This window comes from Mchenga conophoros, linkage group LG6, assembly GCF_057382185.1.
Source record: "Mchenga conophoros isolate Kocher_MC1m ecotype Shallow Benthic linkage group LG6, M_conophoros_male_GT1.1, whole genome shotgun sequence".
Classification (NCBI taxonomy): Eukaryota; Metazoa; Chordata; class Actinopteri; order Cichliformes; family Cichlidae; genus Mchenga; species Mchenga conophoros.
The window spans coordinates 536,641-564,070 of record NC_140531.1 but is presented as its reverse complement, the minus strand read 5'-3'; the positions used below and the strand labels follow the sequence as shown (position 1 = coordinate 564,070).

The following is a 27,430-nucleotide window of genomic DNA, read 5'->3' as shown; positions in this document are numbered from 1 at the left end:
CTTACAAGTGTTGCCCTCAGGAGGATTAATAGCTTGAGAAAGATTTTCTCCTATGAAGATAAAATAGTCAAAACTGTTTGGGAGATTTTCAATGTTTAAATTATTTCTGGCATTTTGCTCGACTCTGGTGTGAAGGAGCACATTTATTTTTGTGATCCCAGCTGAGGACTTCAAGCACCTTCCAGCATCACTTCTGATCGCTGTGTGAAGATATAATAAGCTCAGTATAATGTGTTAGCTTACTCGTATGTGTGTTTGTTTATTTTTGTTTTAATTTATTTCTTTGTTTCTATCTCTTACATTTTTAAAATAGTGTATGTAAATTATGTTCTTTAAAAAAAAAATCAGTTTTAAAATACCCATTGTTAGCTGTTTTTGTTCAGATTTCCTCCATCATGTCTCATGATCATTTCAGATATGATAGAGATTATAGAGTCAGTTATTTCATCAATTACAGTGTTACATGTAGCATGCAAATCTTTTTGTAACTAAAGTATGAATCCCACATTTTAGCGTGAGGACATTTTTAACAGGTTTTTTCAGTAGTATTTAGCTTTTTCACTTTTATTTTTAGCTCTAACTTGTCAATCTTTTAAAAAAAAGATCAGTGAAGAGTAGCAGAGGAAAATGTTGTGCAATATTTCAGAGGATTACACCAGAGTCAATACAAGCATTGTGAATATTTGTGACGATATTACTGATGGTTGACTTACTAAATTCAGTTTCTTTAGTAGGGAAAAGGGATGAAGAATATTTTAGGATTTATATTTAACTGTGTGCCAATATTAAAATCTCAAGAATAAAACAACTTTCCTTTATGTAATGTAAGAGTTCAACCAGTTTCATGTTAAAAATGTGCAGATACTACTGCTACTATTAGTTTTTTTTTTCTCCAATTATTACATTGATCTTGATATATAAAGCACATGAATAGCCATCACTGATGTCACATAAGTCAGTTATATAGGTGTATAGGCAGACCAGCTGCTTCTGACTGATGTCAAAGCAATGCTCTTCAAATACTTGCAACATATATCATAAAGGTCCATAAAAAGTTTGATATGATAGGTCCAGTGGCTGTTTTTGTTACCTTCCTCTTTGTCGCTTACCAGACCATCAGACGTGCATATTATTATTTATGCCACCACACACAGCTGGACATACTTTTAAACACATTTCATTATTGTCTAGATTCTGTTACAAACATTTCCTCAATCTCTATCAGTGAATAAATAAATAAATTGCCATTGCTTTCTGCCATCTTAATCTTCTCTCAGTTACACTTCTGAAGCTCGCCTTTTACTCATTACCTTCTGGCTCTGTCTCCAATTACAGCAGCTTGTCTGTTAACAGAAACTAGTTATGGATCATTTACAACATTCACATTAGCCAGACCCTGCACAGAGCAGAGGGGTTGAGCCTTTACTCTAGTGATTGGCCCTTAATCTCCCTTTTCCCATTTGAAATTTAAAAATGACTTTATCATTGTGTGTTTTACAAAGCCCTGTATATCTAAAAAATGTCGAGTTTTTGCTCTTGTCATCTTCATCATGGCACAACGCGTGTGTGCTGAAGATTATGACGTGAACATGAAAATATGCTTTTGTAATAAAACTGTCAGAAATAAAAATGAAAACTGTTACGATACTAAATCTGCACATCCACGGGAGTCATTCGATGTGATAATTACTTTGCAGGCTGCAAACGAATGTGAGGCCATTAGGTTATATGGGAACAGGTGCAGCCGAAGCAGCATAAATGCCTTCCACTTGATGCCTCCATATTCTAAGGTGGTGATTGCCTTGTGCAGCAATTAACAAGAGCTTTCAAAACATCAGGATGAAATCAGCCTCCAGTCGCCAAATCCAAATATCACTGAAATGTCAAAGGAGGTTGTCAGATGTCAACGAGCAGGGTTTTTGCCTCATGCAGAAGCATCTTTAATTTGTTTTATGCAGCAAGCTTCTAGTGTGGAAGGGGAGGCAGGTTGAGAAATGTGGCTGCTGTCCAGACCGTTCCTATTCTTTCCTTTCCTCTTTTACTGCTTTCATGCAATTCTTTTCATTTGTTTCCTCTCTTCTGGTTTTGCTTCCTTTTCCTTCCCCTCCTCATTTCCTCACCCATACTGTGTGCTTCACTGACTGACTTCCCGCTCACCAGGCAGCAGACAAACATTTTCCCTGGATCTGCCACTCTCACTTAGCATCCGTCTGTTTTTTGTTTTTTTTCTCCAAAGAGGTGATTGGCAGCAGGGGCAAGCATTAGCATTTCCTCATCTTGGCATAGAGGCACTAACAGGCAGGGATAGCAGCAGAGGATGTGCCTTGAATACTGAGCGACAACCTCACTTTCTCATTGAGAGACAAAAAGAAAGTGTCTTTTGTGTGAAGCACGTAAAGGAAGTGAACTTCTCCTTTGTTTTGTGCAGGATTACAGCGTTTTCCAGCTCTTCTGTGCAATTAAAACCTTCTTATTGTATTGGATTTACTCAGTGATCTGTGCAAACCTCCTCATGTGCTTCACACCTCCTATAAATGACGATAAAAATGTCCCACTGGTTAAAAACATTGTCATCTTTATTTGAAGAAAGAGGGAAAAAACAGTCAGCTGCAACAAATCTTCCCTATCCACTGATTCGTTTATTATTGTTTCAGATTTTAGGTAGCATATGAGCGCCAGGCTCTTAAAGAATGTGCCTTGGATTTTCTTCAGTATCCTTAAATGGGCTCATTCCTTCACTCTATTCTCGCCATAAATATGTGGTCGGCCCTCGTACAGATAAAAAAGGTAATCCACATACGCGGTCTGCCAAGAAGCTATTTCTTGCTCTGAACAGAATGGAGCAGAGTGTAACAAAAATATCCGGCTCTAATTTCTCATAGAGGAACTGTTGTGTTTGGGGAAATAACCTACTTTAGAATGTGTATAAGAACTAATACCTACCTATCATCTCTGTGTAGCAGAGATAATACCATCTTCCAGTGTCATGGAGTTGCCATTTTGGAGGCAAATATTGTATTTTCAAGGACAACCGGAAGCGCGTAGTCCCTAATCTTTTCCAGGAGCTCCCGAAAGCCAAGTGAACACAGCAGTAATGTGGTGTTGTCAGATGTGCGTGTCAGCGGCGTAGCGATGCACGCACTGAAGGCTAAATTCAAATCGGGCCTGGCAGGCTTTCAATACAGGTCTCCAGTTTGACATTAAAGAAACCAACACGAGCTGATGTGCTGTCAGTTTTGTTTCCATGATTCGGAGATAATCTGCTATGGCGAAGCGGTGAAAAGTCAGTCTTCGACTTTCTGACACTTGTCACTTTCACCCCCTTCAGATATTTGAGAAGCAAAGTGGCAAATGTTTTCTGTTTACCACTTTTCAAACGTAACTCTTTTGCTGCCGCTGTTTCTTTGTGTTACACAAACAGAGTATCTGATTTATTTTTATAAAAAGGGAGTGAAATTGAGAGACAGCACCCCGGAGTCCTCAATAAATGAGATTTGTCATCACATTCTGACATTAATAAACAAATAGACATCACTTAAAGTGGACTGTTTTAGGATTGTGATTGATGCATAATCAAAGAGCTGTTATGCACTGAAACTTTTTTCTCCCCACATTAGTCAAGCGAAGCCAGTTTTATTTTTCGCCCTAATGAATTTAAATCATAATAAAGGGTTTTAAATCTGTTCAGAAACCTTATCCATCTTCATGCTCTACATTTAGATGAGGAAATTAAACATTAGAAAAAAATCTATCAAGAAAGACCCGGCTTTCTTTATTTGTTATTATTCATGCATTTTGCAGTAGTGCTTAATCTACCTGATGTGAACATAACTGTACTCGTTTGTTTCGTGTGTGTCTATTTTCATTGCTGTACCTGCAATTAGTATGACTGCCATAAGTGCTCACTGTACCTAGTGGTTAAAAAGCCTTTTTTTTAATTTAAATAGTCTTTAAATTAGAGATGGACCGATCCGATATTACGTATCGGTATCGGTCCGATACTGACCTAAATTACTGGATCGGATATCGGAGAAAAATAAAAAATGTAATCCGATCCATTAAATATCACGAAAGCACCTCACAAAACTTGCAACACGCCGTAACTCACCTCAGAACGTTAGCAGTCGGAGCAGTATGCATCACGTGATAGAGCGGCTGTGGCATGCGGGACCTGTCGGTGGTCTGGATAGCATGTGGAGCTTCGCTAGCAACCCGGCATTTCATCTCCGACAAAGTTATCCCGAGAGAAGTAAAGCAAGTGTGTAAGTCCATCTCTGAATGTTTGTAAAGCATTCCTGCGTTAAGCTTAACAAACGACTGCCTCTTCTTGCTGCTACTTCAATCATGAAACTGCTTAACGATCAGCTGATCGGCTTTTCTGTCGCGAGTCCGTGTCTCTAGTTTGCTTTTGGCCCACTTTGCACCAGAAAGAGGAAACCAGCGGCTGAACAACAGCAGCACGTTTAAGCTTGATCAGCTGTTGTTAGAATTTATTTATTATTACTTTCTACTCGAGGATCTTTTTCTACATAGCTGACGCTGGTAACTGTGCAGGGGCGGATCTAGCAAAGTTTAGCCAGGGGGGCCGATAGGGCATTAACAGGGAAAAGGGGGCACAAAGACATACTTTTCTTTCTTATTCTCATTTAAAATGTCTAGCTTTTAATAAATAATTATCTGACACCCAAAGTTTTAATTTGATGTAAAATGAATAGAAGTCAATTACTGTATATAGTGACTATTAAGTCTAATATATATACCCTAGTAAGCTATAGTACTTTTTCCTTTGGGAAGGTACCATCTGTGCAGTCTGCAATTTTGTTGAAGAAAGATGTTGAATCTATTTAATATTTCTTGAAAAATAATTGATTTCTGTGCATTTTTTTTCACACTGCATCAAATTAAGGTTGATTACGTCGATTAAGCATCATGAGGTGGAGCGTGAGGGGTGGTTCCCTATTTTTTATTTATTTATTTTTGTTGTTGCTGGGAGTTGGAACCCTATTAGTTAGGTTGCTTAATATTTATGCTAAGTACTCTTTAAAATACCAGAATAGGGAGGATGGTGTAGGTTTAAGTTTATTAGATTGATCAGTATTGCTGAACTATGAAATATTTTTTTTTGCATACAGGTATAACAGAATAGCTTTAGTGTAGTTGTTGTTTTAAACTTGAGTATGAACTTATACAAAATGCAGCAAGATATTTAAAAAACAGTTTTGTTGATTAAAAAACACTATATCGGATTCATATCGGTATCGGCAGATATCCAAATTTATGATATCGGTATCGGTATCGGACATAAAAAAGTGGTATCGTGCCATCTCTACTTTAAATGTATCTTCTGGTTCTTTTTCTTTGCAGCAGGAAAATGACTCATGAAAGCTCTGAATCACACACCCTTCCCCTTCCAAACAATATAAAAAGGCTTTTCATTAAGGTGTTTTAATTGGCTGTGAACCTATTATGTTATCCACTCACAGGTGGCCACGGCAGATGGCATCATCCAATGGCCTGTGTCGATATGGGGCCCGTGTGGACTGCTGCTGGGGATGGACTCGTCGCTCCTGGGGTCACTGCCAGCGTGAGTGCCACCGTGCCCGCTGCTGGTGCTGCTCGGAGGGTGGGGAGCAAAACGGGAGCTAACAAGGTTGCGGGGTTTCAAGCTAGAGGGAGGAGGGAGAGGTCATAGATGCTGTCATAGAGACTATAGCTGCAGGTGGACACATTCAAAGGGGAGATAGGAGATTGATTATAGATTACAAGTGTGCAAACATAAGCTTGCCGGCAGTGCATGAACAAGTAAAAAAAACCAAACAAACAGTGATGTTAACATAATCCATGGTGTTGTCAGGTGCACATAACTTGACTCATCAGGATTCAGAGGATGTGTCCTGTCATTGTGTAACACTGAATGCTTCATCTCACATTATCAACATATTTACTCCATGCTACTGAGGGATGTGTGAATATACCAGTGGATTTTAGACACTGGCTGGGTGCCTCACAAATATCAGACCCTTTGCATGGCTTGGTGGCTCTGATGGTACGCCTGCTGCTTTGCTGTGGACATTTAATAAAAGAAAAGGGGTAACACATCAACAGGCCTTTTCCACGGCAAGAATTTACCAAGCGGCTATTAAAAAGGTTAGAGAAGTGGGTATGCTTATTCGCTTCCTTGCCAAGAGAAAATCAATAGCGCTCTCATCCTGTGTGTGTGCTAAGCCAACAGCTGGCTAGTTTAGATAAGCAAAAAGCCAGGGCAAAAGACCTCACATGGGCCATTACGAAGAAGTATACGCTCAAGCCCTGGAGATGAAACCCATGAGGTACAATGTGTTAATGATGATCTTTAAAGATTCTAGATGTTTCTTAACTAACTGGAGCAATTTCATCCATGTATTAACATGAATACGCTGCCCGTTAATTACTACAAAAGCTTACTGTTTACATTCATGTTATGTCCAGCCTTTTTCGTGCTTTCACATTATTGGTGCCTATACAGCATGTACATATGGCTGATTCTGCTGAGCTGAGCTGAACTACTGAGAGGTTGCACACTAGCTTTGTGTTGGCCCATTTGAATGGTAATTTGAGCATACAGGTCTTCTGGAATTCCCCCAAATTAATGACCAAATGGATCAAATTCTGATAACACCAAGGATCTCTATATTGGGGGAAAATCCATTTTGTTTCCAGTATGTATCACATGATACTAACGGAAATTGTGCGACATAGTTGTCTGGCCTTGGTTTCCTTCTGTTGTCGAGCTTTATGAGAAACTACACTAACGTTTTTGGTTACAGATATGTGAGCGGTGATCAGGGAGGCACCGATCCAGCTACTTCCAGCTCTCATCCAATGCAGTCACCTTGGCTTAAGCCACTGCTGAGTTAATAATGATAAATTAATAAGCTGTCAGGAAGAATAGTAATTTTTCAGGCAACGCTCAGCTTACAAAAGTCAGATGAAGTGAAATAACAAAATGTTACGTCTCCATACGTTCAGCAAAGGCTTCTAAAGACGCATTCTGCTGAACATAACCGCAGAGAGAGCAAGTCAGGGAAAGAAAACATCTTCATCTGAGCTTCTCAGTCATATCAACTTACTCGATCGTAGTTTGCTAGTAAATTAAAAACCGATGCAAATATATACAAATAAATAAATATAAATAAAAACTGTTGTTGTGAAATGCCTCGAAATATTTCACACTTTGCTGTTAGCTTCCTCTAAGCTAAGTTAGCTGCACCACTAGCAACCTGTGTGGTGCTGGAGATGTCATAAAACTAAACTGATTGGATCTGCCTTAAATCAGCTCGTTGTCATTTAAAAACAAATCTAAATATATCAGGGTGTGAATTCCTAGCAGCAACAGTCTTCTCAACTAAGAAAACCCATGTTAGCAAGAAACAATGTCAGTATTTGCTACAATGTTAGCTGCTAGCTAAGCTTTTATTTCTCTAATCTCATCCGAATTTTGGAAATGAACCGGATGCGATACAAACACTAAATCAACATTACAACAAACATAAGGCAAGTTTTTATTTTTGATATTCAATATATGTTTAGGTTCCCCCCCCCCCCCCCCCCCCCCCCCACACACACACACACACACACATACACATATTTATTTAAAAGACTTAGCCTGATTTTCATTTGGTTGTGTATAAAATGAAAGAAAATAAACATAATTCTTTTATATATTGCTGTCTTTTTATTGGCATATAATATTTCAAAATTATGCCTTATTTTCAAATAAAGAATAACATTACAATGTTTGTAAAATAAAGTGGAAAGGAAAGGCAGGACCTCACACAACTTGAGATTGTTAAGTTCCTGCTGTGGAAAAGGGCCAAGAGATGTTTCTAACTGGGCACATATTTATTGCTTTTTGAAATAATGTTTAATTCACTCAACAGTTGACTCATTTTGTGTTTCTCATTGCTTAAATTACCATATTTTGATGTGTTTTCTCATTTGTTGAAGCTCACCATGCCATGCTAATTTTATTCACTGTATTTTGTGTTTTTTTTGGTTTTTGGTTTGTTTAATAGAAAATATGCCACACGCTGTTTGTTGAGTCCAAAGGTCCATTATTGCTAATCTGAAAGATTTTTAAGCCTTTGAGTTTAGCAGCTGTTTTTCACTCCCATTACATGTAAAAGAGTTTTTGTTCTAAAGAACACGAACAGTGTTCCTTGAGTTCATCAATGCACTGTTTTTGTATTCCTTTGCAGCCTAGGCAGATTAACCTAAGGTCTTTTCTTTTATCCACCTCTTTCTTTGCGTCTATTAGTAACAAAATATGATAATGTTGCTCTTACATAAACACTTGGAGCAAGTCATGATAATCGTTTAGAGGACGGAACTAAACTCGCAGCTTGAGGGGGTTTGATTTCACGGCTGGAATTTGAAATAGTTTTTATACTGTAGCTGACCTTGTTCAAAAACACCTCCTACCTTTTCCCAAGGCCTTGACACTTGAACTAGAAAATCTGTGCTGGAATGATACAGGAAAAATCACCACTGTTTCAAATGTATTTGTTTGAACACAGAGCCAAATTCAGCAGTAATCCTGGCAGGAGTGAGCCATCTCAGTGCCCAGTACTTCCCAGTGCATTTGTACTGGGCTCTCTGCCTTTACAGCTTCCCATTTAAAAAATAGATATTTGTTTTTGCTGAGGATGTAAAGAATATGAAGATAACTACAGAAGCACGGAAGCTTCAAACCCTAAATAAACCAGTTACGTCACATTAAAGTCCTGTTTGCATCGGTTACTTGACCAGCCAAACAGCAGTGTGTGAGCATGTCTTCTTTGTTGCTCTGGAATCCCACATGTTCCATGTTCGGCCAAAAATATCAGCTATTTTTGAACTTAACCACCATATGAAGCTGCTGCTTTACCACTTTCCCTTCCCAACAAAACCGTATCTGTTCCGTGAGTTAAATCACTCGGTGAGTGCTCGCCTTAATGCTTTCAATGCTCCTGAGTGGGCACAGCTCAAATCCATTCACTTGAGACTACAATCAGCATTCCATCAAGTCAGTAAGGTGCTGATTTAAATCTAAGAGGAGGGAGGCGGAAGGTTTCAGAAAGAAATTGTGGGTAATCATGGATGTGTGCATGTGAGCGTACCTTTTTCTGCATGTGTGTGACGGGTTGCAGTCGTCACAGATTTCAGGTCTTGGTAAATTTTAGTGGAGATGGAAGAGATTAGGCTGGAGCTATCGGATTGTGGCTTTTCAGACTCAGAGCTCAGCAGCCGGTTTGCGCGACTTCTCTCAAAGAATGAGAAACTTAATGGATCAACCCTGACTTTTTTTTCTTAGCTCTTAGATCCAAGTGCGGGAAAGAAGAGAAAAAGGAGTAAAAGTAAAAATCCTGGGGTGTAGAGGAAATGATTTAAGGGGAAGGAGTTGGAGGTGATTGCTCTTGTAGTGGAGGTGAGACGTTAGGATGGGAAGACAAGTGAGAAAATCAGGCAGATGGGGCATGTGTGAGAGAGATGAGCTTTAGATTTATAGCAGACTGAGGCTGCACTCATAATGTTCTGACAGGCCATCCAGCAGGCAAAGCCACACTTGAAGCTACTTATTCCAACCAGCTGCCATCGCGAACATTTCACTGCCACTGTGAGCATTCGAACATTTGCATTTCCAGTGAAATGCATTTCACTTTGGTCACATGAAAGTGCCTCCCTTTCTGTTTCACTGAGGACGACGCTTAAAAGCCATTTTTTAACAAGTTGATCCCGGCTGCGTCAGTAACCACACGGTCCTCTCAGTCAGTCACGGTCTTCGGTTATTCATCAAAGATTTTATCAGGTGATTCGCATCTGTATCAAATACGAATCTAATTCCATTAAAACTTAAATATTCATGGTTAAAAAACATCATTATTATATTTGTTTGAGGGAAGTTTGTACTGGACAATTCTGTGTGCTCATGCAAGTGCTAGGATTCAAGGTCAGGGCAGGAAGTCATTGCCAGTGTCAGGAAGAATGAGACAAATAAAAGTCCAGCTCTCATCTTTCGCAGTGCGAAAAACTCATCAATATGGAGAGTTCAGCTTCGATACACCCAGTGTCTAGATTTTCACATCCCAGTCTGTAAGCGTTCAATGGGAACCGTCTCACTGGCTCGAGAAGTTCTTTGTCGATGATTTTTGCATGACAGCTAAAGCATTCAGCGGGAATGAGCCACGAGGGCGTAAAATCTGAGTGGCTGGACAGAGCAGACAGAGGTCTGTGCCCTACCTAAACTCCATTTTCACTGATCAAATGATTTAATTGCCTGAACATAATCACACCCTAGCCAAATGTTATCATTAGTCACATAAATGTAATGCACAGACAGGAACATTTGCATGGATAATCTCCTTTTTTTCAGTAATTTGGATCTTCTCCAAAGCCTCATACTTGTAAGAAAAAGATGTAAAGGAGAAATTGTGAAAAGGCTAAAACCTGAGTTTTAGTACCTGCTGTGGTCACTCTGAAAGCCTTCTCAAACTGCAACCCGGCAATGGCTTGCTTGACCCTTCAAACTCTCAATCCATAGTTCATAATAGAGGTTTCTTATACAAAAGGAATCCTTAACCCTACACCGAGAACATGTGTCATTGAGAATAAAGATGGGTATTTGCAGAGCTGTGCTGTACTAATATAAGCACACTTGGCTCGCCTTGATAATATTATCAGGGCTCGAATCTACAGTCATATTGAAATTAGGCCCCTTAATATGTGAATAAGAAAAAAACAACTCAAAAAACACTGTTAAAGTGTTAAAAGGTAAATATCATAGTAAATGGACGCTGGGATACTGTAATACACCACACACTCCAAATAATACTAGTTAATTTCTCACTTACCACTAAATGCCATTAAAGTCTTCATTAAATAAAAACGTATTCAGATATAATTTCTGTTTCCTTTCTTTTACAATCCCCAGAAAGTGCCCATAACTTAAAAAATAATTTGTTTCTTCGTTCCTTTAAAGCTTCCAGTTGCCAGGCCCTCATGTATTTTTTAGGAGGAAAAAAATTACACCTTGATTTCTGTAAAATTACACGGTAATTGTTGTGAAAATTGCACCGTAATTACACAGGGCTTATTATTAAGTGCTAACATTTTTTATATTAACTCGGATAGTCCTGCGAGCGCTACGAAATTCCCAGGCTCGAAGACGTGTTCTGATTTTCTCTGCATTTTAAAGGCGTGGGTTGAATATCATCTCCATATTAAATAGATCACACATTATAATTTCCTCCGAGGTCCTTGCGGGGTTTTCAGATTCACTGAGGCCGGGATTTTGTTTGATTGAGTGCAGTCTTTGTTTCTTCAAATGGTGCGCGCAGGATTAAGGCAGGAGCCTAGAATTGGTAATGTGAGCTAACAAGCGAGCGGTGAAAGGAGAAAAGTGATACCTCAGTTTAAGTAAGATCGTTTAACGGGGTTGTCTGTGTGGCTTCCTTGTCTGCTTCGCTGTTTTCATTATCGCCGGGCTGTAAAGGCTCCGCTAAAAAAAAAATACATCTTTTCGCCCGTTTGAGGTGAAAGCGAGGCAGAAGGGTTTGCTTGTTAGAGGTGAAGGCGAACCATGTTCACTTGAGTGATTTAAAGGAACTTAAAATGAATAATCTTTGCAGTGCAGTCTTGTATTTTTCATTTGGAGCCATAATTTCGCTGTTTCACATCATGTTAAGGAACACTGCTTCCACCTTCAACGCTTTAAATAAGAGCGATGTCCTCCTTTAATAATAGGACATTTACTCGTTTTTCTAGTTATTCTTTTATTAATCATGTATTCCAAACGTCCCCAGAGGCAACAAGTCATATGTGTGATTCCAGACCGTGTGCGTGTTCCAGGAATGTTTGCTTGTCCAATGACCAGACTGTGCCCTCTAACATCATGTCTGTTTGTTTGCTTGTTTGTTTGTTTGTTTGTTTTCCTTTTTTTTGCTCCCCCAGAGACTAAACAATGCCTGCAATCTTGTTTATTTGGCTATTTGTTTTGCAGCTCTCTTCGCCTTAACTCACAGGGTAGTCGGGATAAGGTGCCTGCCCCAAGGTTAGCTCCACATGTTTCTTGAAATAATCTTGCTTGACATGTACTGCTGGAGGCACATCCTCTGAATCCTGTGCTCACTCACTTATTTATAGAGCCAAGCCCACACCCGCTTCCAAAACCAGTAACACCTCTCCACCCCTTGGCAGTAACCATCTCCTTCCCTCTGGCCTCAGTTCTGCACACACAGCTTGCACTCTGCAGACCCTGTGTCAGCTGAACCCAGTGTCTAACAGGAATTTTTCCCAAGTTCTTTGGTAACGTTTTAATATTCAAACACCCCTCTGGTCAATCCATTGGAATACTAATGAGCCCCTTAAAGCTTAAATCCATAATGTTTCTTAAATTTGATATCAGTAATAGGGCTCTTCAAGCATTTATGATGCAGCGTTATTAACAGAACATGTGCCGCAACTTGTCAGTGTAAGAACTTTGGATGGGTTTATATTTCCCTAATAAATAGGATTCTCACCACAGCATCGCCTAGTCAATTATCCCAAGGTTGAGCGGAGTGAGATGCTCCTTATAGGAACGGTGAACTTATTAGGCAAACGGATAGAGTTTGATCATATACAAAATTAAATTTGTATATGTATTATTTGTAGCGTCTCAATTTTCAGAATTGCCTTTCCTGATCTCAGTTGGCTTTATATGTCATTAATCAAAAAGAAACAAGCCGCAAGTTATCCCTTACTTGCTAGTAATTACTTCCACGTTAGGTTGATGAACCGATGTGTTACACTAACACGAGGCTTATTCGCCATAAACAGTCCACACAAGGATCAGTAGCAATTCTCTTGAGTCCGGAGGAATGGCTGATGTAAACCAAAGTGAAAGTGTGTCATCACTTGACGTGTTTTGATGGCGTTCAAGGAACGAGGATTACACTCACTATGTTTGGCCTTCCAGCTGGTGGGGCCATTTTTAGTGCTCCCTGTCCTTTGCTGTGGCTAATGAACACCGGTCATTATCCTGATCTCTCTGCCAGGCCAGAGGCTTAAAAATACCCTCAAAGGCAAAGCCTGTTGATGGTTGCCTCTGATCTTTCCAATCAAGTCCTCCTCCTTGGAGGGGAGTAACAACACAGAGCATTCACTTGGCTGCTCTCTAACGAAGACATCAGTAGCTGCTTTCCTTTAATCCGCCGACCAGACCGGGGTCTAACAAACTTCTGCTTCCGGAAGAGCGCAGCACGTTTCATGTCCTCCAACAAGAATGGGCCACTTTTAATTTGTAAATGTGAACTTTGACTGCTCGGTGTGTTAACAACCCGACTCATATCACAAGCTCAAAGTTGGCTTACATTGCTTTTCATTCTGTTCAGTCACGGAGCCTAATAAAGTGGAATGAGTCGTGAGTAGTTATCTAGATCAGTTAAAGGAATCATATCATTACCTTGTTCTCTTTGAATTCCTGCACCTGAGTAACTAAAGTTACTGTTTTTTATGAATAGGCCAGGTTAGCTGCAAATTCTGAAAGATGTAACTGAATTCTTAGCATATGGATTTCACTTAGAGAGAGTCTTCAACCATTTCTACGTTTGTATCAGGCGTCAGTCGGTGCGCTGAAGTTATATTTATCTCATTTGAAACAGAGAGCAGTTAGATATTTTCAATCAAAAGATATTTTATGTTAAAATATACATACAAATACCCAGAGTCACTGGACTTTATTCCATTATATTTTAAAGAGGAAACACAGCATGGTGGCACAGGCTAACCTAAATTCAGCTGATCTGCCAGTTTTTTTAACTTGTAATATCACAGACAGCTACAAGTATTTCAGTCTCCCACTGAGCTTTGGAAATTCCAGATTTATCATGGAATTTATTTTTATCAAAACCTGAATTTCGGGATCACTTTCTTCTGTGATTGTTTTTAAAAACATACTCACTGATACCCGAAGAAACACATACATAAACAAATATATGTGACGTCTTTGGTCTTTTGTCCGACCATTCAACCAAACTGAAATCAGTTAAGCTGTGTTTGAGCTAAAACTGTCAGAGATCGGACTGGTTAAGGCGAGAGGTAAATCCTCCTTGATGCAGGTTATTTGCTGGATTCAGTGCGGGGTTGCCGTGCTGTATGCAGGACATCACCAAAACAAGCATGCCCTGCATCTTTATCAGCACAAATAAGCTCAGTATACCATCACATCCTTCCAGATAAACAACAGACTGGCTGGTGGGATGAATACTATCCAAAAGAACATCTCTCTCGCTCCCTAAACACGCACACTCACAGACTCGGGTGTACTGCTTCTTCTGCCACACTGGTAATTAAGTCCTCTGATGGTATTGTATTATGACATAATTAATGAAGCTTTTAATGAAAATTAGTAACACTCGGTGTATCAGAAGTGCTTAGCAGCAAGCTGCAGCAAGCGCAGTAAGATAAGCAGGGCAAGCCTCCAGCTCACTGAGACAGAACAGAGCCAGGGAAGCTCTAATTCCACGTCTCTGTACACAATCAAAGTATCAACTATCCACGCACTATGTAGGATCTCTTTAATGAGAAACTAATTATAATCTGCTATTTTGGTGCTTAATTGTTTCAGTTTCGCTCTAAGAGGGAAATATTATTCACCTAGGTAATCCTTGTTGGCGGCATGCCAGAGTAAATATCAGCGCTGCATTTTAAAGCCACGAGAATCTAAATTTTGCCGGGTGTAAAAAAGGTCAAACGTCTCATTTATTTTCTACAGTGGGAAATAATTTAATATCAGCAAGGACAATAAAACTTCTCCCGAATCCTGCACTGTGCAAAGTAAAAAAACAACTACTATGTGGTTAGCTGAAAATGGCTTTTCCACTATCATTAGTCAATGATAATATGACTGTCACACAAGGAGAAACACACACATTTCCTATATGAATGAGGCATCACGCTGTCTTTTTGCTGTAACTTGGGAGTAAATTTACAGCCAAGGGGTTGTGGAAGTCAAAAAGCAGTAGGATTAAGTGCTTTGTCATCCTGATCTGGTACACGTAGTCTTCCAGGGCGCTGCGCTGATCTGTCTCTTCCCTTCTGAATCCCCCTTTAACCAGCTGTGTGCCAGCCTGGCTGTAAGCATGGAGACTGCGTGGGACCCAATAAGTGCAAGTGCCATCCTGGTTTCACTGGGAAAACCTGCAATCAAGGTGAGCTATCGACCGAAGCTTGCAGCCGCTTTCGTAACTCTGACCGTGATGTTGTTTTGCCATTTGACGTGACTTATCTGTTCCTCGCAGTGCACTGAAATAGAAAGATAAACCACAAAGAAAGCAGGGAGAGTCGGGAAATATTGTCCCCACCCACTAAGCAACGGGCCTGCTGACGTGCGCATCTTTCCTAAAGAAAACTAAGTGAAGGAGAACCTCTGCCTTGAGTGATGTCAGCGTAATCACTGTTTATTGCAGCCAAATCTCCACAGTAGAACATCAGCGCTGTAAAGCTGCCACAGGAGCGGAAGCTGGTTTGCATCAGCTGACAATAGTGAGGTGCTTTAATCACAGGGCAGGAGGTGGACCGCGGGGGCTGATTCAGCTCAAATGGAAATGAGTGGTGAAGCTGTGTTGAATGATCCCTGGAGTGCATCCTCTCCTGTGAAGATAACATCTCAATTACTGACCTGAGATAACTTGGACCGACTGAGTGCAACCAATGCTATTTGAAGGCGTTTGTTTGTTTGCGTGTGTGTGTGCTGGTCGGTGGATGAGAGTGGGCGGGGGTGGGGGAGGTCTGGAGTTTTTGTGCCTTTACACTTTGGGCACGTTGAAAAGCATTAAAGCTTCCCCAGTTAGCTTGACCTGCATCCCAGCAGCTTGAAAATACTTGTGGAATTCACGCCCTGAGACGGGAATAGGATAGTGTGTAATTAAAAACAAGGGGGAGGGAGGGGGGTGGGGGTGTTGAAATCCTTTCCGGAATGTTCCAAATGACTCATCCTGCATTTCAGGGCTATAGGTGGCTCCTGTCTGCCTGGGCCAGACGGGTCTACTTTGTCTCAATCTGCAACAAAGAGGAGGAAAGTAAAAGGATACGGTATCCAAGCGAGGCAGACTTCGCTGCCAACCATTCAGACAGACTTATCTGACAAAAGCGATTCCGAGACCTTTCAAGATGAAACTGTACTTTCAAGCGTCTGCCGAACTCCCATTTTTCCAATAAGCTCGTGACGTTTTACTTAGCTCTGAGTGGCAGACTTGACCTTTCAGCCTGCGTAGGTGCTGATAACCCCGCATTCTCTGCCGCGCTGCCCCATGCTATGGAAACCAATTTAATCATTCAGGGACCGGAGATTAGATTTTCTCATTTAAATGCAGCGTCGGTCAAACATTGATTTGAGGTGTACTATTGATGTGCCAGGTGGCCAGTGTTTTGAAGCATTCTAATATCCTGTCCCTCTGGAGTGCAGTATTTATCTCGAGGAGACAACTGGAGGAAAGAAATAAGAGCCCCGAGCTGCTTCTCTGACCTCGATGTTGCTAAAGGTCAAGCAGTCTCCCCGAGAGCTTTTAAATCAGATTATAATCTGTAAATTTGTTTTGAGGAAAACGGCGTCTCCTGGGGAGTTGCACGATAAGTGCAGCCGGTGGTCAAACTCGTTAAGAGGCTAAATACTCGACTTAAGTACCTATATTTGAATAACTCAATTTTATGCCCTGCTTGTGCTTCTAAAAGGAGGTGAACATTTATCTATATTTATCTGTCTGCAAATCGCTGATAACATTTTAAAGAGACAAATTTAACACTTAGAAAATTGAGCGACTTTTTAAACTTTTGTCCAGCAGTTTCCTAGTTTGTGTCCCTTAAAAAGGTCATTACCTCACCTTATCACACCAACAAAAATTCACTGACTGCAAATGATAGGAGCTACTATTTTATTTTTAAAAAAGAGATTACAACAGGAAAATGTGCACAAGTGTGGACATCAGTGGTGAATACACAAATTTATTTTAAGTGGGATGTGCGGATGAGTTTGCCACCCTGGAGGCTCGGATTGATTAACAAGAGTGTTGAACACCTTAGAAACACTGTTTGTGTGGAGCAAAAGCAAACCACAGACAGTCATTGTTTACAGTAAACACGATCACAGCAGCTGCCGTATTTTCACATGTCCAATATTTTTATATTTTTATATACCTTGTTTGTTTTTGGGGGGTTTTTTACTACCAAATTCTTTGGCCTTAACTCTCGTCGCAGCTCCTATACAGAAAATATCCCACGATCTGAACGGGATATAATTTAAATGAATGTGATTATTTTTCACCATTAACTTGACTCTCTGAGAATCCAAACAGAATCGTTTTGAGAACGCGCCTCACGCTCGGTGCTGATGAGAATCGTTGCTGTCATTCACCGTAGTGATAGATGAGCATGCTGTCGCTGCACAAATAAACTCATTATAAGGATAATCTGTTTAACAGTTTGGCAGCAAACTCCCCCTGCTGATCCAATCATTTTAATAAGATGATTATTCCATGCAGGTGGATTTAATTAGGTGTAGTTGACCTGCTGTTAAGACACTATTAAAAGATTTTGCTGGAGGATCCATGTCTCAGACATCAGAAGGAATACAGCTGCGGAGATGCTTCCAGATGCTCCTCGTCTGTCAGCCAGATACGTAATTAATACCACTTTAAGTGTGATAGCCTAATACTGCTGCTGCAGCATGTATACAGTTTACTTCTAGATCTGTTTTCAGAATATTAGCTATTATCTGGATCTCTCACTGCTTTATCTTGGCAAAGCCGCAGAAAAGAGCATGAACACTTTGACTAATCTCCATGCGAATTTAATTCAGTGTAGGTGTAGACAGATACTTCAGGGCTGTTGGTTTAGAAACCGATCCCTCTCTGTCACTGTTTGTCTTTCTGGCTGTCTGCTATTAGCAGCCAAACAGCTGCAAGTATTTAAAGTATTGCATGCATGTCATCATACTGTGTATTTACACTCAGTTGTCTGGCTATTACTCCAGATTCCTTTTATCTGTGTTCTCTTTAAGGTCACCAAAGAGGCAAGAAGTAATGTTTGACCTGAGTTAACTCCTGTGAGTTTGAAGTATATGTGATTAGAAATCATCCCCCTGCTAAGATTTCCTTCTGATATTCATTGTAATGATAAAGATATTGTTCCATTAAGAATGATGCAACACAGGTTGAACACATATGATTGAAGACATGATATCACATCACACAATAAAGCAGCCAGATGGTGGCTTGCAGAACTGTCCTATTACAATTAACAGCGCATGGAGAATGGAAGAAAGTTATCACACAGAGACAGCAGAGAATGAGTCTTGAAATCACAGTGGCTGCTAAAGGATCGCTCACTGATCAGATCGACCTCCAGAGTCTTTATGGATATTTTCATTTACTTAATAACATTTGCAGAAATCCTTTTTTTCTGGTACTTTTCAGGTAAATCCACTGATTCTCCCACTAAGTTGAACTTTTTCCACTCACCATCAACTTTAGGTACACCTGTTCAACTGCCAGCTAATGCAAATATCTCATCAGCTAATCACATGGTTCATTTAGGTAGGTATGCAGACATGGCCACGATAACTCATTGGCGTAACTTTGTGCTGAACATCGGGGGGGGGGGTCAAGATCTCTGTCTAAATAAATAAATAAATCTGGGTAAATTCCCAGATTAGTAAACATGCAACTATTTTGCTGGTAATACTTGAAACGAGCAAAGAAAATCAACAGCCTCTTTATTTAAGATAATTCATAATTTTATTGGGGGGTTATATTGGTTGGGTCTGATTATTGGGGGGGGGGGGGGGGGGGGCATAACCCCCCTGGAAGTTACGCCCCTGCGATAACTGCTGGAGTTCAAAGCGAGGATCAGAATGGGAAAGCAAGACAGAAGAGAAGAGCATCTTTGAACATAAACACACTGAACCCTGTAGCAAATGAGCTACAGCAGCAGAAGCCACTCAGCTAAAGGTTTGGAACGGAGGGTACAGTTCATGCAGGCTCACCAAATTTGGACATGAGAAGACTGAAAAACATTGCTTGGTCTCAAAAGTCTTGATTTCTGCTGAGACATTTAGATAATTGGGTCAGCATGTGCCGTAAAGAACATGAAAGCATGGGTCCCGCGCTGTATCAATGGTTCAGGCTGTGGGCGTAATGGCCTGAGGGATATTTTCTTGTTACACCGTGATCCTTAGCCTACCTGAGTATTGTTCCTGACTGCGTCCATCCCTTTATGACCGCAGTGTACCCATCTGCTGATACCTATTTCCCAGCATCACTAGATGGGTACACCATAATGATTTGTCACAAAACTCAAAGCATCTCAAATTGGTTTCTTGAACATGACAATGAGTTGCCTGTACTCGAATGACCTCCACTGTCACCAACTCTCAATTCAGTACAGTGCTTTTGTTATGTGAACAGGAGATTCACATCGTGAATGCGCAGCCGACAAATATGCAGCAACTGTGTGATGCTATCATGTTAACCTGATGTTTGCAGCACCTTTTTGAATGTCAGAAAGCAACAGGTCATCCAACTCAGTACTAGGAAGTTATACCTAAAAATGTGGCCAGTGGGTGCAGTACAGGCACCTACACCCTGAGGTGGCAGCTCAGTAGCTAAATTGTTCGTGGGTTTATTCTTCTTGTTTTTCCCCATTTTATGACTGGACCCACCCACTGTGTTCCTGTCCAGCACATAGTTACAGCCTTATTAGAGATGTATTCTCCATAAACTTATGTAATGATTACTATCAGTAATAATATATCTCTACATCTCTAGTTCCAATAAAAACAGCTGCATGCCATTTGTCTATAAATGAAGACAAACTGAAAACAGATTGTTTTCATAGTGAAGGTTTGTTTCTTCTTCCAGTGCCCGTTCATCGTGTCTATTTACAGAAAAGTTCAGCTACAAATGCTTCCGTCTTAAGCAGAGTTGGCAGTGCGGCTGCTTGCGTAACCTCTCAGTTTAGATTTTTGTATTCCTCGGTCGAAAAATGCTCGGATGATATGGAGCATGCAGAAACAGTCGGAGCTAGTTGTATCATCTTCTTGTCACTTAACAATAGCTGTTGTTAGCCCAGTGCCGGAGGAAAGGTTGCTTGAATGATAGATGGTTAGGCAGGAAGGGGAGGGGCTGAAATTCCTGAGGCTGAAGCATTTGCAGTCAAACAGTGATTTGTCTCTTTAAATGTAACTCCTGCCTACTTTTGAAACTCTGGGCAGAAATTGAGAAGGGATCCTCTGAATCTGTGCGATACTGTAATTCTCTCAGATCCTATTTCACCCTTGTGACAAAAAGGGAATGCAGAAGAGACGAGCGGGCAGGAGGACAGGAGATGCAAAACCACTTTTTGCTGTTTCTCCCATGTGCCCTTTTTTTTTCCTGATACTCAGCTCATGTCCAATTCCCACAAGTGTAATCCTCTTTGCTGCATAATGTTCCTCTTTACTTTCCAGGAATGTAGCGTGGTCAGAGGTGTCCTAATCCATTGGTTGGTTCCTTTTTAAAAAATTCTCTCTCTCTCTCCCTCTCCCTCTGTTCTCCTCACACACTTTACTACTTCATGTCAATCAAACCCTCCACTCCCTTTCCTCCCACTCCCCTCCTCCTCTCTAACCCATTTTCTTTTGTCTAAAGAAGAGGCGCTGGACTATTTAACCCCACCAGTGTGGGCCAGTCACCTTCCTATCTTTCTTCCCGTGGACCATCAGCCGGCGAGAGTTGTGATGGAGGGTGAGATTCGATCGACCTCCCCTCGGCAGCTTCTCTTCTTCCCCCTTGGCAACATGCATGGTGCTGCACAATGCGACCTAAGGAGGACTAAATGTCACTCCCAGTTATTTTCTTCCTGCTTTCGTTCTGTCCCTGGCAGAGGAGGCACCACCCAAGAGCAGCTTTTCAGCAGAAGAAAAACAGCACGAGTGCCAAGCATGTTGCAGTTTTTACCACTCTCCCCTCCCTTTCTTTATCCCTTCTACCCTGAATACAGTTTCTCTGTGCAGAAGAGCCATCATGAGTTTCTCTTCCCTGCTTCTTCTTCTTCTTTCTCATTTGCACCATGACTGCCTGGAACAAATAGCTCTTCCTTGCTTTTCAAACCATCATCGACATGGACACAGCACTCGTGGCTTCTCCATCGCTGCTAGAACAAGGCCTTGAATTCCAACCAGTGTTATCTCCTTTAAAGATGAGCATATGCCCAAGAAAAAGGCCCCTGCTAATCCCTGTCAGTGATAGAGGTGTGTCGGGAATGTAGCACACCTCAGTGGAGCTGACCCAATAAATCACTCCATTTTGCATCACTTCAAATGTGTCTTAGCAGTTCATTTACCATACAGTGAACACCCCAGAGGGGCTCTCCACCTCTGCTATCTCACAGGTTTCTGCAGTCCTGGGGCCATGTCGAAGTATGAATTGGTGGTCATATCTGTGTGTTATCTCTCTGTTTCTCTCTCTCTCTCTGTCTGTCCTCTTGGTCTTGCCTGTAGATGAGAGCCTGGCTGTATCTTGCGCGTTGCTTGTGCTGATGCTCTACTGTCTGAGAATGTGAGAATTTCAATAATCCCTCATTTACATTTTTAAGCTGTTTTTCAGTGCAACGGACAAGTGGAGACCTTTTTCCTCTTTCACGCTGACAATGGACAGTGTTGCTATGGTTTTCTGTTATCGCAGTAATGAGTGTGCAAAAGCTGTGTGCTATGAAAAAAAGTAACAGGATTGACAGTGTTAATTGTAAAAATTGGACAACAGTGATGTGTGTGCAGGTGTGAGTGTTTTGGACAATATCTTGTGGGTGAAGTAAGCGGAGCTAAGCCTCCTGTCTGACAAAGGACAGAACAAATCATTTTGACGTGGTTCCCTCCATAGAAAAACTAAGAATAATGTATGTCGCAGCGGAAAGACTGTCAGTTTGTACAGGTGTTTGAAAAGTGAGGGGAAAAAAGCAGTGAGCTTTATGCTCATGTGGTGAACAAAAATAGCAGAACAAATTCGGTTTGCAGTGGGCAGCAAGACCTGCTGTGTGCGCTGTGTAATAATAAGAGTCATCACACTGCACCTGTGTCACTTTGTTATGCACGCAAATGAAAATCTTGTTATCTCAAGAAGACAATCAGTTTATATTTGCAAAGACATTTCATTCATATCAGAAATCCTGAAATTTCAAAATAAAAATTCATTTTAGGGCAGCACGACTATGAGCAAAATTATTATCACTATTATTTTAAATGTCAACGTTTGTTGTTGTGATTATTCACTGATTTGACCCCCGAAATGATCATGTAAGCTTACATCCATGCTCTGCTGCATTCCTGCTAATGTTTAAAATAAAACCAGTCCTTCTTTATATACCTAAATTCAGTGCATATCTTAGAGAATAAATATTCATATAATTTTTTTTTTCTTTTTTAACTAAGCTAACACAAAATGTAGTCCACAGGACGATGCTTTCACCTTTGCCTTGTGCTGCATTCATGTTAATTAAAACATCTCTGCATACAAATGAGGTGTTTGTATCCAAACGCCTTATTCATCTGACCCGAGTGCATTTCCTAGAAGGAAAGAATATAAACCAACACATCTATTCTTCATCAGGGTCGACTCTTAGAGCAATTATGCACTTGTTCGTCTCATACTGCTCCTAGAATAAACTTGTTGTATTATTTTGCAATAAAACCAAGTGCCCCAGGAAGTCCTTTTTGTTGGTCCTGAGCTTGCATCTGCCCCACTGAAAAGCACTTGTCAGTTAAGCCTTTGGAGCCGTGGAGCACTTTTTTTTTATTCCATTATGGTTACCTACATGACAGATGTGAATAAAATGCATATAGTAAAACTTTATTTCTCTCTTTGCCTATAGTGCAGGTTTTGCCACTTTCATACAGTTGACCAGTTTCCTTAAGCCTTAATGGGTAGTGGACACATATTTTTGGCTAAATGGAATTTGACTGCATTTGTTGGTGACTTCAGTTTGTCTTTTTGAGCTTGATGGACGACCAGATGCGCTGCACAGGCCTGCTTTTTTTATGGACTTCTGAGTCTGTGCTGGATGATTTCCATTAGGTACGACCGCACTGTTTGTCTTTACATTCATTGTAGAGCAGATGTAGATGTGTTTTGAATAAGTTAGTTGTGTTGAGTTGGAGCACAGCCCCAATAATACAGGACTAAATCACTAAAATGTATTTCCAAACAACAGCTAATGACCTGCTTTTAATGTGATCCTGTACATTGCAGGGAACAGGATTTTATTGCCAGAGCACAGATTTTCATTATCAATCAGTGATGCTGATTTAATTGTGGGAAACCAGACTCGTGATCGAGATTAAAACTGGATTAATCGTGCAGCCCTGCTTAAGTCTAATAACATTTAGCTTGTCTTACATGTAGAAGAATGTTTTTATAACTGTAAGTAGTCTGCTCCTTGTTATCTCTACTCATTCAAACAGTGAAAGTAATGTTTTAAATGATTTATATATCACCCCAGCATGACAGCTGCTTTCACAAACTGACCCCTATATATCTAAAAGAATTTATGGTCATGGAACATGACTTGAAGTCTGGCAGCACTTCCTAAGGTTAAGCATGCTGTCCAAATTTCTGACACATTTACTGATCACTTAGCCAGTTTGGCTTTAGTAGACCAGAAGCTTTCATTAATAGAAGACAGGAGTCTGTACATATACAAACTGGGCATCTGCTCAATCATTCATCCAAATTAAACTGTGGCATCTTTTAAATGCAGGAGGCATGTGGCTCTCAAAGAATGTGCCCTACATATGTCCATAGAGCTAAACACGGCGCCATTTAAAGTGCAGTAAGCCAAGATGAACGCTCATGTGCCACACGATGAGATGAAATCTATTTTATGATGCTTCTACTGTGTCACAGACACAGAGAGTGGTATTCATAGTTATTTATATTGCTTGGAGTGTGTGTCATCGTTCAGGTGTGATGGATTTTTGGTACCGTTTCAAGTTGGATTTTTCCTTTTATGGTTCTGACACTCCAAACTTGTCACATTTAAATGAGGTGCAGGTAATATATGAAGAAACATTTGCCCCAAACATAAACCCTGTTTCCATCAAAATCCATAAGTATTTCAGCGATATGCACATGCGAATTTATGCTAACCAAAGCAGAAGCAACCTGTTTGAAAAGCTTATCTAAAGATAGTCTGTCTTCAGGCAATAACCAGTGGTTTTAATATTACATTTCACTAAATGCAATCCCTTTTTCACTTCACACGAACTGTTTACCTGTATACAACCAAAGCCTGTTTGGTCAATAAAACTTAGACTTCAAACAGAATGTAGTCTTCCTTGTAAGCACTGAAGTTCTCCAAGTTATTAAAAGGATGTAAGCAAGAGCTGGGACTATGAAAAGGCTTATCTGGTTACTCTAACCAGACAAGCTGTTCAGTGATGCTCTGAAAGAGTGACACAGTTTCCTTTATGAGACAACTCTTTCCTAAAACTTACTTTAGGTGAAAAACATGATTTAAAGCAAACGCTTTGCACATCTGAGCTGCATGACTGCAGGCTAGTGTAATCCCTCTTTCTAAAAGTGGGAGCGTAGAAAGAATTTCTTGCATAAATTATTGAGCGCACACAGCAAATAACAATTACAGCATCAAAGTCTGAAACCACCAAGAAAGCTACAAGAGGTTTTTCTTGCAGTGAACATTTAACGCAGCATAAAAAGCACTTGTGTTGCTAATAACATTAACAGCCAGGTTAAGACAGAAATAATTTGGCCTTTTCATCCAATAAGTTACTGCAAATATTATGTTTGAGTTCACTGATAAACTGTTGGTGGCAGTTAATCTACAGTCTGCTCCCACTAGCTGTAAACTGAGGAGCTAAACATCAAACCGCTAAAAAAAATAAAAAATGATGAAAACATGATGTAATTATGACATTTCTGTTTGTGTTTCACCTAAAGACGGTTCAGTAATTTCATCTGCCATCATTTTTATCCTCTTTAATGGAGTGAAAGCTTGAGTGCATTACATAATTGTTATGATTGTCACTTTGTATCAGATAATAGTTATTCTTTGTTCAGTGGACTAAATAAAAACAGACCTTCCTTATTTAAGACAGCTGTTAAAAGCCTTTGCTTGTGTTTCATTTGAAAACTTTTACTAATAGACTGTGGATTTACTTGCATAGTCTATAAATTTTACCAATGTAGTGCCTCAAAATGATGATTATTTGACCATCATTGTTGTGTTGGCAATGCACTTTGCAAAATTTCTGACCAAAACGTAGCACCAAGTTTTTAAAATAATGAGGGTGGTAACCACTGAATAGTGCTGCCCCAAGAAGCATAAAGTGCTAGCTAGCTAGCCAGTTATTGGCATCACCATCCTCCTACTACTGGCTGAAAATCCATCCTTTCTGCTGTGTATTCCACCACAAAAGGTGGCAAACATATAGTACTGTTCAGTCAGCTTCTGACTGTAATGAGCACACCATTGGAGAATGTCTGGTGGAATGCATGTGCCCAAACTTTTAAAAGTCACTCTTCTTATGCATTCAAAAAGACAAGTGTTAGTGCAGAAATGTACAATTTGAGACACAACACTTGATTCGATTTTAAATATATACAGTTGTGGAAAAAAAAAGTTTTCATGCAGCCCTATGTAGTCCTGTTAAAGAAGTAAGTGCCCCCCTTACTGCTTCCACAGGAGTTAAGAGAACAAGAAGCAGCCTGGTCTTTGCCGCAAATGTACTAATTATCTGATGACTGGAAAGCAGGATCACTTTGATAAAAGCAGAAGTTTTGGCAATTTGTTGATCTGGAGCATTCAGGTATGTGTTAGCAGTATGCTTTGGAAGATGTCACATTTGCTTTGACACACACACTTCAGACCGCACAAAGGTCATAAAACACTCCAAGAGCCACGACTCAGACTCTACTGAGACCTGTTAAATGCTAACAGTACATAATAGTACGATCTAAAAGGCTGAACAAGTATGGCTTTTTCAAGGCATCTTGAACAACGTCCTTGTGGAGTGGAGATGTTTGACTGTAATGCACACCAAACATATTGGCAGAAAAACCTCATACCAACTGTCGACCACAATGGTCATGATTTGGACTCGTTTTTACAGCCAAAGGACCTGAGCACCTTGCAGTCCACCATGAACTCATCTGTATAACAAAGTACTTTTGTCTCAAATATGAGGCCGTCTTTCTGACAGCTAAAGCTTTTCTCAAATTGGGTTATGCAACAGGACAGTTTTCCCAAGCATAACAGCAAATCTGCAACAGAATGACCGAAGAAGAAAAGCACCAAGGTGTTGCAATGAGCCAGTCAAAGCCCAGACGAATGAGCCTGTCAAACCTCAATGAAGTGAAGCACCAAGAGTGGGTCATTCCTCCACTGTGACAAGAGGGTCTGATAAAGCCATAAAGAAAACAATTACTTTAAGTTATTGCAGCTAAAGGTGATCCTACAAGCTACTGAACCATGAGGTGTACTTAGTTTTCACTGGACTGCAGAGAGTTTGGGGAAAACTTTCTTTTCCAGCTGACTGTAGGTGTTACTATATTAATCATATCCAACTAAGTTGTTCTGAAGTTGCAGTGTGTGCAATGACCTGAAACAGACTAATGAAAACAAATTGTCACCTTTAATTTTTTATGCGATGATATGTCAAAATATGCCTTTTAAAGGTAATGTCGTGGCTGTCTCTTTGTTTTCCATCCATTTTAATGAATATAAAGACCTAAATATATTCACTTACCTGAGCCACTGTAAACTTTGCACGTACTTTGCACACTTTGTCTTATCATAACAGGAGGTACACAAGTGTAACCAGTGTTTTAATGGTTTTGGCAATGCTCTGTTACATTTTGGAGTGTCAGTAAGTCATCCCAGTGAGGCAGCATGCACCAGAGCCCTGGGATTTAAAATACATGGAAGAAAGGAAGACATCATTAATGTCATTAGTTACAGCTCTGTTTGACTCGTCAAAATGTCTGCTCCGAGAAAAGCATAATGACTTGAATTTGCATAAGCATTTGACAGGTGTTGAGCTGAGAGCATATTCTTTTCTCCCAGGGGTGCTCCTTACTCCGAGCCCAGACAGCATCGTTTTCTAATAAGATTTTCATGGGCTACTGTGGGTGAGATTTCTCTACTTTCACGTCCACATAAAAACACCAGAATTAAACGTATCCATCAAAGAAAACCAGATGGAGAACTGGCAAACCTCACAAAGTGGTGGAAAGTCATAGGGTTTAATCATATCCTTCATCGCATGCAGGTGATGCAAAGGTTTAATGCTGTTACTGGCTTAACCATCAAAAGGGCGATTTCTGGGCCTGTCAGAACACAGAAACGCTTCACTTCCTTGAAGATACCCCCACCCCATTTAAACAACGAC

The 27,430-nt window shown here is 40.3% G+C and overlaps 1 protein-coding gene across 3 annotated transcripts in view; it reads left to right on the top strand.

The window, feature by feature from the left end:
* Positions 1 to 4,040: 4,040 nt before the first annotated feature.
* Positions 4,041 to 27,430, top strand: part of npnta (nephronectin a) — a 46,855-nt gene continuing 23,465 nt past the window's right edge. Inside the window, exons 1-5 of one of the 3 annotated variants that reach the window (XM_085275725.1) lie at positions 4,041 to 4,262; positions 5,484 to 5,584; positions 12,017 to 12,067; positions 15,114 to 15,206; positions 20,679 to 20,774. In XM_085275725.1, coding sequence (XP_085131851.1) covers positions 4,135 to 4,262; positions 5,484 to 5,584; positions 12,017 to 12,067; positions 15,114 to 15,206; positions 20,679 to 20,774 — 469 coding nt within the window. In that variant the 5' untranslated portion in view covers positions 4,041 to 4,134. The remainder of the gene's footprint in view (positions 4,263 to 5,483; positions 5,585 to 12,016; positions 12,068 to 15,113; positions 15,207 to 20,678; positions 20,775 to 27,430) is intronic. The other 2 variants (XM_085275726.1, XM_085275727.1) reach the window with 2 other exon arrangements.